Raw genomic sequence first — 12,014 nt, forward strand, 5'->3', positions numbered from 1 at the left:
CTGAACCGCACTAGAAAAGTACTACGCATAGTGTAAACTGTAATTCAACCACCAAGCAGGTGCCTCGGTTGAGAAAGGATGGAGATGCTCCACAAAACAGAAGCGCGTTTGTTAAATAAATTTTGGTAGTCTTCTGCTTCGAGAGTGCAACAAACAGAATCATAGAAAATCAGACCAGAACATTCCTAAGATAGGTAGCAAATCTTCTGCTGCCATTTTTGTCAGTGAGGGCCATGACTGTCAGTACAGGCTGCAGTTTCACGCCTCAAGTTGCATACGTGGCTATCTGAGGGGCCTTTGTCTTATTGGAGAATATGATAGATTTGCGTGGGCTGTTGCAGGCAGGAATGGGCTCAAAACTGCCTGGGCAAGGGGAAAGCTCTGGTGTGAAGGGCTGTGTTGCCAGCTGGCCTTAGCGTGTTGCCTTTAGCACTCTCTCCCACTGGTTCAGCCTGTAGGCATGGATGTGCAAAAGACTGACATGTAATGCTACATTTCAGAGTTCGGATGCAGCGGGTTAAAATAGTGAGAGCAAGCAGTGCCGCTTGGCTTGCATCTCTTTCGGCAGACCTTCTTGGTCTGCAGGCATTTTTTCCGGCCAAAGTGCAACAACACGCAGCGTTAGTCTCTGTGGTGGCTGAGGGCTTTCCCTTCCTGCACTCCATTTCTCCCTCTGTATTATGTCTTTCTTTCTGAAACGGAAACCATGATGGTTTCCATGAAGGAAAACCTTGCTGCCAGGCTCCTGCGGACTCAACTAAAGAGCCCTTCTGTAACAGCTGGGAAAATCAGCAACCACTGGGCTAAACGCAGTCTGGCAGCTGGCAGTTCTAGACGAGCCATCAGGATCATCCCCAGATTAGCTCTTGGGGTAGCTTTTGGGAGGCTAATGGAGGCTCTGGGCGGGGATGCCTTTTGGGAGCGGGCCATGCGGCCTGTCCCGATCTGCTGTGGGGCTGATTGACCTGGCACTGAGCCAGGCAGGGGCTGAGACTTTGGCCTGGGCAGATACAGGCTGTGAGGGCGAGGTGCTCAGGGGTCCATATTCTGGGAGGAGAAGGAGAGACTCCGGTTGGAGAATGGTGGGCCGCCAGACACCAGACGGCACCTCAGACCCTTCCGCCTGCAGCTGCCTGAGCCGCACTGTGAACCTTTATCCCCAGCGCCTGTTGGCTGGAAGGGGTGTCTGCGCAGAGGTCTCCAGCTCTGTAGCTGTGACATGGTGCTTACGGGAGCCCACACCACGTTGAGAAGAATAGCTGCGCTCCGTGGCAAATGGGCTCTCGGGGCTCAAACAACCGTGAGAGGGAGGGAAGGAGTAGGAGGCGAGTCCCGCCTGGTGGAAAGCCAGCTGTCGACTGAGATAATAGGATGTGCTGGACCAAAGCTTAGCGAGCTCGGCAAAACAAAAGGAAAGACGCGTCATGCTTCCAGGCGGCCACCTCTAAACACTTCAGCACACCAAACTCCTGCCAGAGCAACGCCGCATTTCTGAGACGAGCAATTCAGGTCCACTGGCGGCTTCTGCTCGCAGATCCCTGGGAAGGCAGGGGCCAGGTTGGGAACAGGTCCCCTGCCCAAGCGCTCCTCGGGCCCCTGGGCTGCTAAGGCAGCTGCCTTCTCGCAGCTTTGTATCATACGTACATCTCACTTAGTCCAGCTGCTGCAGAACCAGAGATGTTTGTCCCTGCTCACAAAGCCCAACAGCGTACGATTTTAGAAATGAGAGCGCAAGAGCTCTGAAACTCTGGTGTCTCATTCCAGTCTCAGCCAAGGTCTTTTAGAAAACTCACTCCAAAGGACCCTCTCACCCATTTCACCTTTGCACGTACCCAACTTACCACCACAACCCAAGCACCACAGACTTGAACTCAATATTCCTTCTCTCCTACGTGGGAATAAGCAAAGCAAAGACAAAATCTGCCTCGCTCTTCAGCTGTGACGCTCCTGCCCCCTCCCTCACCTAGTCTCTTCCACGCGTGGCCCCATTTGGCCCCACAGCCACTTTGATGCAGGATGACTTTCAAGCATGGGCTGCTCTGGGCTCCAGAGAGGCTCGTGGCATCGGGTCCTATCCGTGCTCACAGCCACGGCCTCAGAGCTCTCAGGGCGCTGTGTGCAGCACCGTGACTCACAGGCTGGCTTCCTTCATCCGCAGCACAGGTGGCTCACCTCCACCACCCCACTTCCCTAGGCCTCGGATGGAATTGGTGCACGCTTACCATTTAGGGAAAGCAGTGCTGTCCCAGAAGACTCTGGCCAGCCGGGGCTGGGGCTGGACTGTGTGCTTTTTGATCCGTGGGCTGAACGCAGCCCTGCCCAGAGCCAAGACTGCAGCGTCTGATGCACGGACTCAGGGGTGAACAATCCTAATCTTGTTTATTACAAGTGCTCACATCACTTGTATACCTTCACAAGTTTTCTGTTCCTGGCTTTCCCATCCGCCCCTACAACTTTCCCATCCACCCTTACACGTCAGCAGCGCATTCTACAAACGCTCTTCAACCTTGCATGCAGGCGCTTAGCCAGTCACAGCCGTCAGGCGTTCTTTCTTCTTCTCGAGCTGTCCTTGGTTCCCGTGCTGTTTATCTTACTCCACAGATGCTGCTCTGAACAGTTTTCCTTGTTCTCCCACAGGAGACTGTGGGAAAGCAGCCTTGCTTTCCCTTTGCTGAAGGAATTGGGGACTAGGTTTCAAGATTGCTGAAAAAGCGGCTTAGTAGAAAGGATAAAAATGAAAATTATCCTTGTTAGACGTGTCCCTCAACTTCATTGTATATTTTGTCTGTGGCCCAAGACAATTCCTCTTCCTTTCTGGCCAGGGCATTCTTATCTTACATTCTTATCTTGCGCGGTCCTAAGTTGATGACCAACTATTTTGCCCTGCCACATTTTCAAGTCAACATGAGTGCCAAGCAAGGCACCAAGCTAGTAGAGGGGATGGAGAAATGGGTAAGCAGATTTACCAACCAATTGGTTTTCTGCCAATTCTGTGTACGTGGCCCCTCTCTATCAATGCCACTGCTGTTGCCTGAGGTTCTGATCTCAGCAACTAGCAGAAGAATGAACTGAACGTGTGATATCCATTCTGTTCTTTCCGCTCTTGCGGATGTGTACATTGTCCTTGCTGTTTCTTGCAGAAATCATCCTTTGTTGAAATTAAATAACGACATCATAACCCCACATTTTGGAACTGCAACAGTTCAAGCCACCCACATGAAGGCAGAAGAAGCAATAGCAAACATGCTGTCTGTTCTCAAGTGTCACCCCGTTCCAAGTGAAGTGTTTCCCCAGTGATGCGCACCAGACGACAGTGCTACATCTCTGACCTATGAGAAGGCACGATTTCATGCAGAACCACAATTGGTTTTGAAAAGGAAAAACAAGCAGCCCTGTTCCTGCACAGCTCTTTTTGTCACTATACTGCAAAGCTGTCGACTCGCTCAGCTTACTCTGTACTGGCATTTACAAAATCAAAACAACGAAGTGGAACAGACAAAACCGTTCTGTTTGAATATTTTGATGTCTTCATCATGTCACTGAATTATCTCTGTAGGGTTCCATTAATGAGTGCTGGACCCTCTTCAAGCACCTCCTCTTTTTGAAGAGCGGGGGGACTGGCAAGTGCAGTATGTCAAAAGTCATGGAAGCGGGGCACGGGATTAGTTTGGCTCGATCTTCTAGAGCTGGGGTGGAAAATCAGTGTCTAGCAAATGGAAGTAAGGTCAGGTGACAGGAGTGAACTACAGATACGCTGTTCACCTCTGTAGGAAGAATATTAACGTGGCCAAAGCTCACCTGGAGTTGAAGGTGGCCCGTACTGTGGGAGACAGATATCAAAAAGTGCGTTTTAAAATACGTCAGTAGCAAGAGGAAGACCAGATTTTTCTCTGAGTTACTGGAAAACACACGCAAGACAGGAAGAAGCAGCCCAAACAGGATTGACAGGATGTTGTCTCAGACTGACTTCCAGCTGTTAAGCTGTTAAGCCTGGGCTCAGAAAGCCCCACTGGATGAGCATGTCACATTTGAGACAGACATTCCCTGCTTCAGCCATGGATCTGCCAGCAACGTCAAGGGGCAGGATGTGGAAGGGGCCACCCTCAACCCAGCCAAAGAAGTTGGGGGCAAAGCTGTCAGCACGCAGATTACACAGCCACACTCGCGACACTAGAGAAGGCTCCCACTCTGAGATGGAGCTCGGAGCACTGGGCTTTCCTCCTCATCTTCTCACGCAAGGTTTCTGCCTTGGACTTCACCACCCTCGCAGCACACTGCGAGGCCCGGGAACTCTGGGGAGGGGAGCACCAGGCCTAACAAGGCCACCTCTGTAAAGCGTGCGTTTCACAGTGACCAAGGAAAGACCCACGGTGTTTGGGTAATGGGGTTGGGGTTTTATTGGGTATAGGGAAAGGGTAATAAGGAAAGTGGCGACGCGCGTTTGACAGTGTCACCATTAGCGTCGCCAGTAGTGAAAGATGGTCCTCGTTGAGCTGTTGGGTGACACTTAGTGGATGTCTAACTCGGCAGTCTCACAGCTGCTGGATCTGTCGTGGTCCTGGTCAACATGCATGACCACTACTCTCCGGACCTAAGGAGTTCAGTGTAAAGCTCAGTAGTTTTGTGAATGCAAAGACATGCAGCGCAACACTGCAAGTCTCTCTGCAGTACAAGAGAGTGGTTCTGCTAATCTAGGTCTAGAGAGAGCAGGCTCACGGTCCCTGTAATGTAATTGCAGCCCTTGTGGCCAGTCCCGATCTGGGGTAGCCTGCTGTGGGGCTGACTGACCAGGCACTGAGTCAGGCAGTGGCTGAGACTTCGGCCTGGGCAGATACAGGCTGTGAGAGCGAGGTGCTCAGGGCTCTGTATTCTGGGAGGAGGAGGAGGGACTCCGGTTGGAGAAGGGAGGGCCGCCAGACACCAGACGGCACCTCAGACCCTTCCGCCTGCAGCTGCCTGAGCCGCACTGTGAACCTTCATCCCCAGCGCCCATTGGCTGGAAGGAGTTTCTGTGCGGAGGTCTCCAGCTCCACAGCCAGCTGCTCTCCATCCCACAGGCCCAGGAGGGTCTTCCCATGGCTTGCTACGGCTAGCTATGACACACTGCTTCCGAGAGCCCACTTACCACTCGACGTGATGCCTTGTCTGGCCGTGGCCCGGCAGGGGGTGCAGGTCTGTACTCAGCTCCGGGCAGATGATTGATGCCGGGTGCGTGTATCGATGGCCGACTCCACCACAGCACTGCAAGCTCACTGTAGGCACGCAGTAGGAGGGGGTGTGAGCACAGGGAGGCAGTGCGGGAGAGCAAACTGTCTGTCTGGGGAGCTTTACCTCTGGAGCTGGTCCTGCAGATCCTTCTCTGCATCTCTCTGTCCCTGCTGCTCACGGGACACCTGCTCCACAATGAGCTTCACCACCTCTCGCAGGGCCTGATCTATCCTTGGAGGAAGCGTCCTGCAACAGCAAGGATAAAATCTGTCTCACTCTTCAGCCGGGACACCCCTGCCTCTTTCTTCACCCAGTCTATTCCACACACGACCCCACTTGGCCCCACAGTCACTTCGATGCAGGACGACTTCCATGTGTGGGCTGCTTTGGGCTCCAGAGAGGCTCGTGACATCGGGCCCTAACCATGATTATATCCACGGCCTCAGAGCTCTCAGGGCGCTGTGTGTGGCACCATGACTCAAAAGCTGGCTTCCCTGATCCACAGCACAGGTGACTCACCACCCCTCCTCCCCCAACTGCCCCTGGCCTCGGATGGAGTTGGTGCACGCTTACCGTTTAGGCAAAGCAGCGCTGTCCCAGAAGACTCTGGGCGGCTCTTCCTCGCCCTCTTCCCGCTTCCCCATCATCCTCTCCATCAGGCTGAGGCTGGAGCTGGAATCCTCTGTCTCGCTCTCAGACAGAGAGATGAAATACTCTTCCTCAGGGACTAAGGATTCCTGTATAGGAAGAGACACTCAGCCATCAGAGGTGCTGCTTCCCAGCATGCAGCTCCCCGCAAGACCATTCCAGTGGGGATTGCAGTGGGCCAGGAAAGCAAGCAGGAGAGGGACCTCAGCACGCTCTTGAGGCCATGTCTCAGCGTGACCAGGGCTTTGTTACAGCTCCCTGTTGGGTCCTCTTGCTCACAAAAGGCAGCAGTCCCCCATCCAGCTGTGCTGCACCAACACTGTTGCTCTGGACAGGGTGCTAGAGGTACCATGCAGTCTCAGCTCCCCTGGATGGGAAAGTGCTGCTGCTTTCTTGCAGGGATGCAAAGTACCTGGGCTGCGGGCATCTGCACTTCTTCCGGCTCGGCCTCCGTCTCCTTCACTTGCAACTTTTGCTGCTTGCCTTTTTCTGCTTTCTTCCCTTGCAACTTTTGCTGCTTCTTTTTCTCTTTCTGCATCATTTTGTTCTTTTTTTCCTCCTCAGCCAAGAACTTCTGGACCTCTTTTGGAAATTTCTTCTCCTCCTCCTGCTTCACCTGCTTCCCCTTCGTCACCTGCTTCCCCTTCGTCACCTGCTTCACCTTCGTCACCTGCTTCACCTTCTTCACCTCCTTCACCTTCTTCACCTCCTTCACCTTTTTCACCTCCTTCACCTTCTTCACCTTCACCTCCTTCCTCACCTTCTCCTCCCTCTCCTTCTTCACCTTCTTCCCCTTCTCCTCTTTCTCCTTCCTCACATTTTTCCCTTTCTCCTTCTCCTTCCTCACGTTCTTCCCCTTCTCCTCCTTTCTCTTCTTGGTCTCTACAGACTTTCTCTCGAGGGCGGCCTAAATGCAACAATACGCAACGTTAGTCTCCGTGGAGGCGGAGGGCTTTCCCTTCCTGCACTCCATTTCATCCTCTGTCTTCTGCCTTTCTGGTTTGCTGCCAGGCTCCTGCGGACCCGACTGAAGAGCCCTTCTGTAACAGCCAGGAAAATAAACAACCGCTGGGCTAAACGCAGTCTGGCAGCTGGCAGTTCTAGACAAGCAGTCAGGAACATCCCCAAATTAGCTCTTGGGGTGCCTTTCGGGAGGCTAACGGAAGTGAACAGCATATTCTCAAATGCCCTCGCAACTGATCTCTCTTCAAGCGAGGTGTCACATGAACGCGCAGTAAAGAACGCTGAGAGAATCAGTGATGCTCTTCTACAGTTCAACAAGACAAATGCGCTGCAGCAGTCTGTCACGTACCCTTCTCCTCTTCTCCATCGCTTCGGCAAAGAAGTCTATCATCCTGGGACCAGGCTGGACCAGAGGAGTGACTTTCTCTTGCTCTGTTTTTTCTGGCAAGGATCTCCTCGTGATGGCTGGTAGCAGCCTGTAAAGACACGGTGGGGGAGGGTTGACAGGAGGGCAGGAGGTGCTGGGTTTGCACTGCGTGCTTGAAAGTGCTTTAGCAGCTTCCGCAGCAAAAAAAGTCTGCAAGAGCCCCCAAATGACTGATCTGGTCTCCACCACTTCCCTCGAGACCTGGGAACAGCCTGCAGCACTGATAGCAGCCCAGAAACACGCTCACTACTATTCAAACGCTCCTAGGAAAGGAACACCCTCATCTCTGCTCGGGATGGTTCTTGTCACTTTAGGCACCAGGCTCGGCAAACAGAAAGCTCCGGTTCACTTCCATCTGAAGGGAAGCAAGAAAGCCTCTACACTCTTGCAAGGAGCGTTTGCCATTAGTTACGCAGCTAAGAAGTGACGCTACGGGACCTTTGTCATGCAGAGCTGCTTGAGTTCATACAGCCTCTGGATCCGGGAGAAACTTCACTCCCACAGAGGCAAGAGCATGGCATCGCCCGCGTTTCTTTTGCCAGGACTCTCACCTGGTGCGAGGCTCTTTCTCCTCGGCTGTCTGGTCTCTGCCCGGCATTCCAGTCAGTGCCGGTAACCTCATTGGAGAAAGCGCTGCCCGATGAAGGAGGCGCGTCTCGCAAAGGTCCCCTAGAAAGAGGAAAGGAGAAAACTTCAGAAAAGTTGCGTTTCTGACACGGTTTTGGCCCGACTCTTCATGGCTGTGGGGCAACGCTGTTCCCTGGGGAATGCTATTTGATGCCTGGTCTGTGTGTTGAAATGGGAGAGGCCCTGGCAGTTGCGGGTGGTCTCAAAGAGCCACCCCGGGGAGGGGACTCGTTTAGCACAAGAGGGGCTCTTGCATCTCTTGATGAGTGTCCCACGCACACAGCTTTGCTACTGGGGCGTGCTCACACCGGAGGAATTGCTTCTGTCTCATCTGAGAATTGTAATGGAAGCAAGCGAAGGGATTTCCAGGGCTGGCAGGACAGGCTGCCGAGTGGAGGCCACTGGCACATCCATCTGATGGGATGACCCCAGCGGCCACTTGCGATGGAGGGCTGCCCTGAGAACTTTCCCATAATGGTACAAAGAGTCACCGGAAGCGTCTCATGCTCTTCCAGGCACTCTGCGGTAATGTCATCTCTAACCGTCTCCTGACGGCAACCCACGGGTCCCTCACCTTTCCTGCCTCTGTCACCAGCTCTTGCCCAGCCTTGCTCACGTCTGGTCTTTAGGTGGTATTTCAGGTCCACCTTTGCTGTTTCGGGCTTCTCAAGTACGATCTCGTGCTTGAACCTGAAAGAGGAAGAAGCAGGCTGAAGGAAGGGCAACACTTCCCCTTGCAGCTTGACCCAATAGCGGAGCGACAGACGCATAGACGCATAGACGCTGTAAGGCCACTTTTCCCAGAGCAGCTCATTCTGGAGAACCGGACCAGGATCTCCAGTGTCTGGAGGGGCAGGTGAGGCCCGTCAGTACGTGCCAACGTTTTTCTGTCCTTGCTGTGAGAGCGGATGTGCTCCTCTCCCCGCGAGGAAGACTGGCTTAAATGTCCCCCCCAGTTTTGACAGTGGCACAGATGGGAAACATGATTTTGCTGTGCCATGCTCCTCCACAGGCAATCCAACTGAGCTAGAGCGAGCAGGGAGTTCCCTGCAAACCAGGCCTCTAAACACTGAAAAGTACCGTGGCGAGTACCATCTCACTCAGGCGCAGGTGGCAGCAGCAAGCATACTTACATTGGAAAGACAGTAACGTGTCCGGAAGTCATTTGGGAAGCTGCGCACTCACTGCGTGAGATGACCGACTTGCTCATTTCTGGCATCTGCAATCGGAACAGAAACAGACGATGGGAGGTGGGGACACTGGGAATGGCTGGCAGCTCCAGTCTCTCTTAGCCCAACACAACGAGAGCCACCAAAGGGAAGGGTCCGGGCCCCAGCAAGCCTTGCTCTGCCTGAGTCTCTGCTCCATGCTCTGAGTCGGGGCTGAGCAGTGACGCGCACCGTTTGTCTCCTGACTGAAAGCAAGGCCTTTTGAGGGCGCGTATCCTGGTACAGAGCCAGGCCACCTCACGTAAAGTAAGAGTTCTACAGAGCCTGCTTTCTTGCACACCACCAGGAGTCCAGGTGGCTGAAGAAGCATGGCAGGCCAGGAGAAAGGAGTCCCCTCGTCCCAGGAAGGCGTTTCAGAAGAATCAGACGTACTGCTGGGGAAACGCAAGACCTACCCCAAGAAGAGCCTGCAACAGCTCGGGAGTGCCATTGAGCTTCCCCAGGAAGTCCTCATAGAATTTCATCTGGACACGCCTTCCTTCAATCAGCAGCATGCCAACATCCCACCAAATGAAGGCAACGTTCTGCCTCTTCCCTATGCAGGCGCTGAACTGGCAGACAGTCCTTTGCACGCAAAACCGCGCCGCGCCTTCAGAGATGCCGTTTTCTGAGGCTATCTCATCATAAGGAAGTTGATGATACTCGTCGTGTCCTGGAGAAACGAGAAGAGAGGAACATGAGCACCTGGAGAGCCACTGAGCAGGCCACGCTCAAAAGTCAGCAGCTTCCAGGCCCTCAGGCAATGCACTGCCGTTGAGATTTTGAGGTGGAACCATTGGTACGTATCCGAGGAGACGCTGAGACACGGAGCCAATGAGACTGGAACGAAACCTGCTGCTGAAGCAGGTGAAGGAGTGCGCTGTTACCCTCTGTTGCCACTTGCAATGGCAGTCTGGCACACTTTCCCCACTAGAGCGCCAGGGCAACCACCTCTGTCAGACTCCATTCTTCCTACCTGCAGCGTCTACGTAGTCATACTGGAGGTCGTGGTCCTGCGCAAGAGCCTTTGCCAGATGAAAGACGGGTCTCTCAACAAGAACCAGATTCTTCTGCTGGCTGGGTGCGCACTCTCTGACGACGGTGAAAGTCCCCAGTCCAGGAATGCACACAGCCTGAAAGAGAAGAAAGGGCGGATCAGAAGAAGTTTTGCAGGGAATGACAGAAGACTATTTTCCTCTCGCCCCTCCTCCCCGTGAACAGCCAGAGAGCGCAGTCTTCCGGCTCCTAAAGACACAAGCGGGGCTCCCAAACTTGCAGTCACCCCCACAGGGTCCATTCGACTCTGCCAGCAGAGGACTCAGGAAGGCCCAGAGAATGTCCAGCCCTCTTTCCATCATTAGGCGTGGACCCCCTGGCATTTCAGAACTGACAGTGGAGCTGGCCATCTCGCATTGCAGTGCCCCTCTGGGGCGTGGTTCCTGCTTCCACGGACAGGAAGAATAGCTGCGCTCCGTGGCAAATGGACCCTCGGGGCTCAAACAACCGTGAGAGGGAGGGAAGGAGAAGGAGGCGAGTCCCACCTGGTAGAGAGCCAGCTGTCGACTCAGATAATAGGACGTGCTGAACCAGAACTTAGCGAGTTCTGCAAAACAAAAGGAAAGACGCGTCATGCTCTCAGGCGGCCACCTCGAAGCACTTCGGCACACCGAGCTCCCGCCAGAGCAACGCCGCATTTCTGAGACGAGCAATTCAGTTCCAGTGGCGGCTTCTGCTCGCAGATCCCTGGGAAGGCAGGGGCCAGGCCGGGAACGGCACCCAGGAGTCACGCCCGCCCAAGCGCTCCTCGGGCCCCTGGGCTGCTAAGGCGGCTGCCTTCTCGCAGCAGCCCGCCCCGCTCGGCCGTCCCCGCCTTCCTCCCTCGGGAGCAGGGCTTCCACGCCTGTTCTCAGAGATGTCCCCGGGCCCGACAACGTGCGTGCCGTCGGGCCCGAAGGCCTTACCAGACTGTCTGATCTTCTCCGCAGTGGGAGTCGAGCGAGGGCTCGAGCAGAGGGACGTTGCCATCTTGCTTCCCCCCTCGCCGCAGGTCAACAAGCGCAGCGGGCGGGCGGCCGTCCGGCAAAACAGCCCTCCTGCTCAGCCCTTCAGCCCTGCCCTGCTTCTGCTTCTCTCTGCCCGCTCCTCCTCGCGGCACAGCAGCTCCTCCAGAGCACGGCGGCGGCGAGATCGGCTCCTCGGCGAGCGCCCGGAGCCTCGTCGGCCTCTCTGGGAGATGTGGGCAGGGCGCGTGGGGTCGGCGAGCTTCGAGGGGGCGGCCGCCGCCGTGACGCGGGGCCGCGCCATTGTGAGCTCGGGCCGCGTCACAGAGGGGCCGCGCACGCCCTGCCGCGGGGCCCGGCGGAGCGGGCTCCGGGCAGGGCCGCCTCTCGGCCGCGGGTCTGCGGCAGATGGGCTCTCGCCTGCGACAGCGGCGAGGTGCCGGCGCGGGCTGCCCGGAGAGGCCGCGGACGCCCCGTCCGTCCCCGGAGGCGCTCGAGGCCGGCTGGGACGGGGCCCCGGGCGGCCCGGTCCGGGACGAAACGGGGCGGCCGCGGCCCCGCCCGTGGCGGGGGGTCGGAGATTCGCGATCCTCGAGGTCCCTCCCGAGCCGGGCCGGGCTGGAGCTGCCGAGGGCTCCTGGCCGGCCTCCTGCGACTCCTCGCGCCTTTGCCCGGGCCTCGGACGCGGCGGGCTTCGGGGAGCGGGCGGGCCCCGCTGCTGGCCCGTGTGTGGGAACGGAATGCTGTTTCTGCGTCTGGTAGTAAAAAGAGCGGTTGGTTTGAAGAAGTGGAACATCATGCGTCTGCGTGCTATATGGTAGAAGGAGTGAAGTACTGCATACGTTAGCGGCATGATGTAGAAACGTTATTACTGAGTTCTTTGATTAATTCTTTCTTGCAAGACTGGAATAGCTGTTACGTGTTCCAAACAAT

At 55.5% G+C, this 12,014-nt stretch overlaps 1 protein-coding gene across 2 annotated transcripts; it reads right to left on the bottom strand.

Annotated features, from left to right (window-relative positions):
* Nucleotides 1-2,652: 2,652 nt before the first annotated feature.
* Nucleotides 2,653-11,128, bottom strand: LOC149918374 (uncharacterized). Of its 2 annotated transcripts, XM_090136841.1 has the most exons (13): nucleotides 11,043-11,128; nucleotides 10,623-10,684; nucleotides 10,058-10,214; nucleotides 9,498-9,754; nucleotides 9,007-9,092; nucleotides 8,448-8,563; nucleotides 7,798-7,915; nucleotides 7,169-7,295; nucleotides 6,269-6,763; nucleotides 5,782-5,945; nucleotides 5,332-5,454; nucleotides 5,126-5,252; nucleotides 2,653-4,591 (listed from the first exon to the last, which is right to left on the bottom strand). In XM_090136841.1, exons 1-13 carry the CDS (start codon nucleotides 11,104-11,106, stop codon nucleotides 4,508-4,510), a joined length of 1,980 nt encoding a protein of 659 aa, XP_089992967.1. In that variant the 5' UTR covers nucleotides 11,107-11,128; the 3' UTR covers nucleotides 2,653-4,507. The 2 variants fall into 2 exon arrangements, with proteins under 2 accessions (XP_089992967.1, XP_089992966.1); XM_090136840.1 differs by lacking the exon at nucleotides 11,043-11,128 and having other exon boundaries at nucleotides 10,623-10,996.
* Between the last annotated feature and the right edge of the window lie 886 nt (nucleotides 11,129-12,014).

Source organism: Phasianus colchicus, chromosome 3 (genome assembly GCF_987193195.1).
Source record: "Phasianus colchicus chromosome 3, bPhaCol1.hap1.1, whole genome shotgun sequence".
Taxonomy (NCBI): Eukaryota; Metazoa; Chordata; class Aves; order Galliformes; family Phasianidae; genus Phasianus; species Phasianus colchicus.

What these genes read in the sequence shown, in the direction of transcription:
- LOC149918374 (XM_090136840.1), bottom strand. Translation starts at nt 10,775, where the DNA reads ATGCGGCGTTGCTCTGGCGGGAGCTCGGTGTGCCGAAGTGCTTCGAGG. An exon ending in AGCGCTGCTTTGCCTAAACG is followed by an intron (nt 5,455 to 5,781) that starts GTAAGCGTGCAC and finishes TTGCTGTTGCAG; the next exon opens with GACGCTTCCTCCAAGGATAG. An exon ending in CTGCAGGACCAGCTCCAGAG is followed by an intron (nt 5,253 to 5,331) that starts GTAAAGCTCCCC and finishes GCGTGCCTACAG; the next exon opens with TGAGCTTGCAGTGCTGTGGT.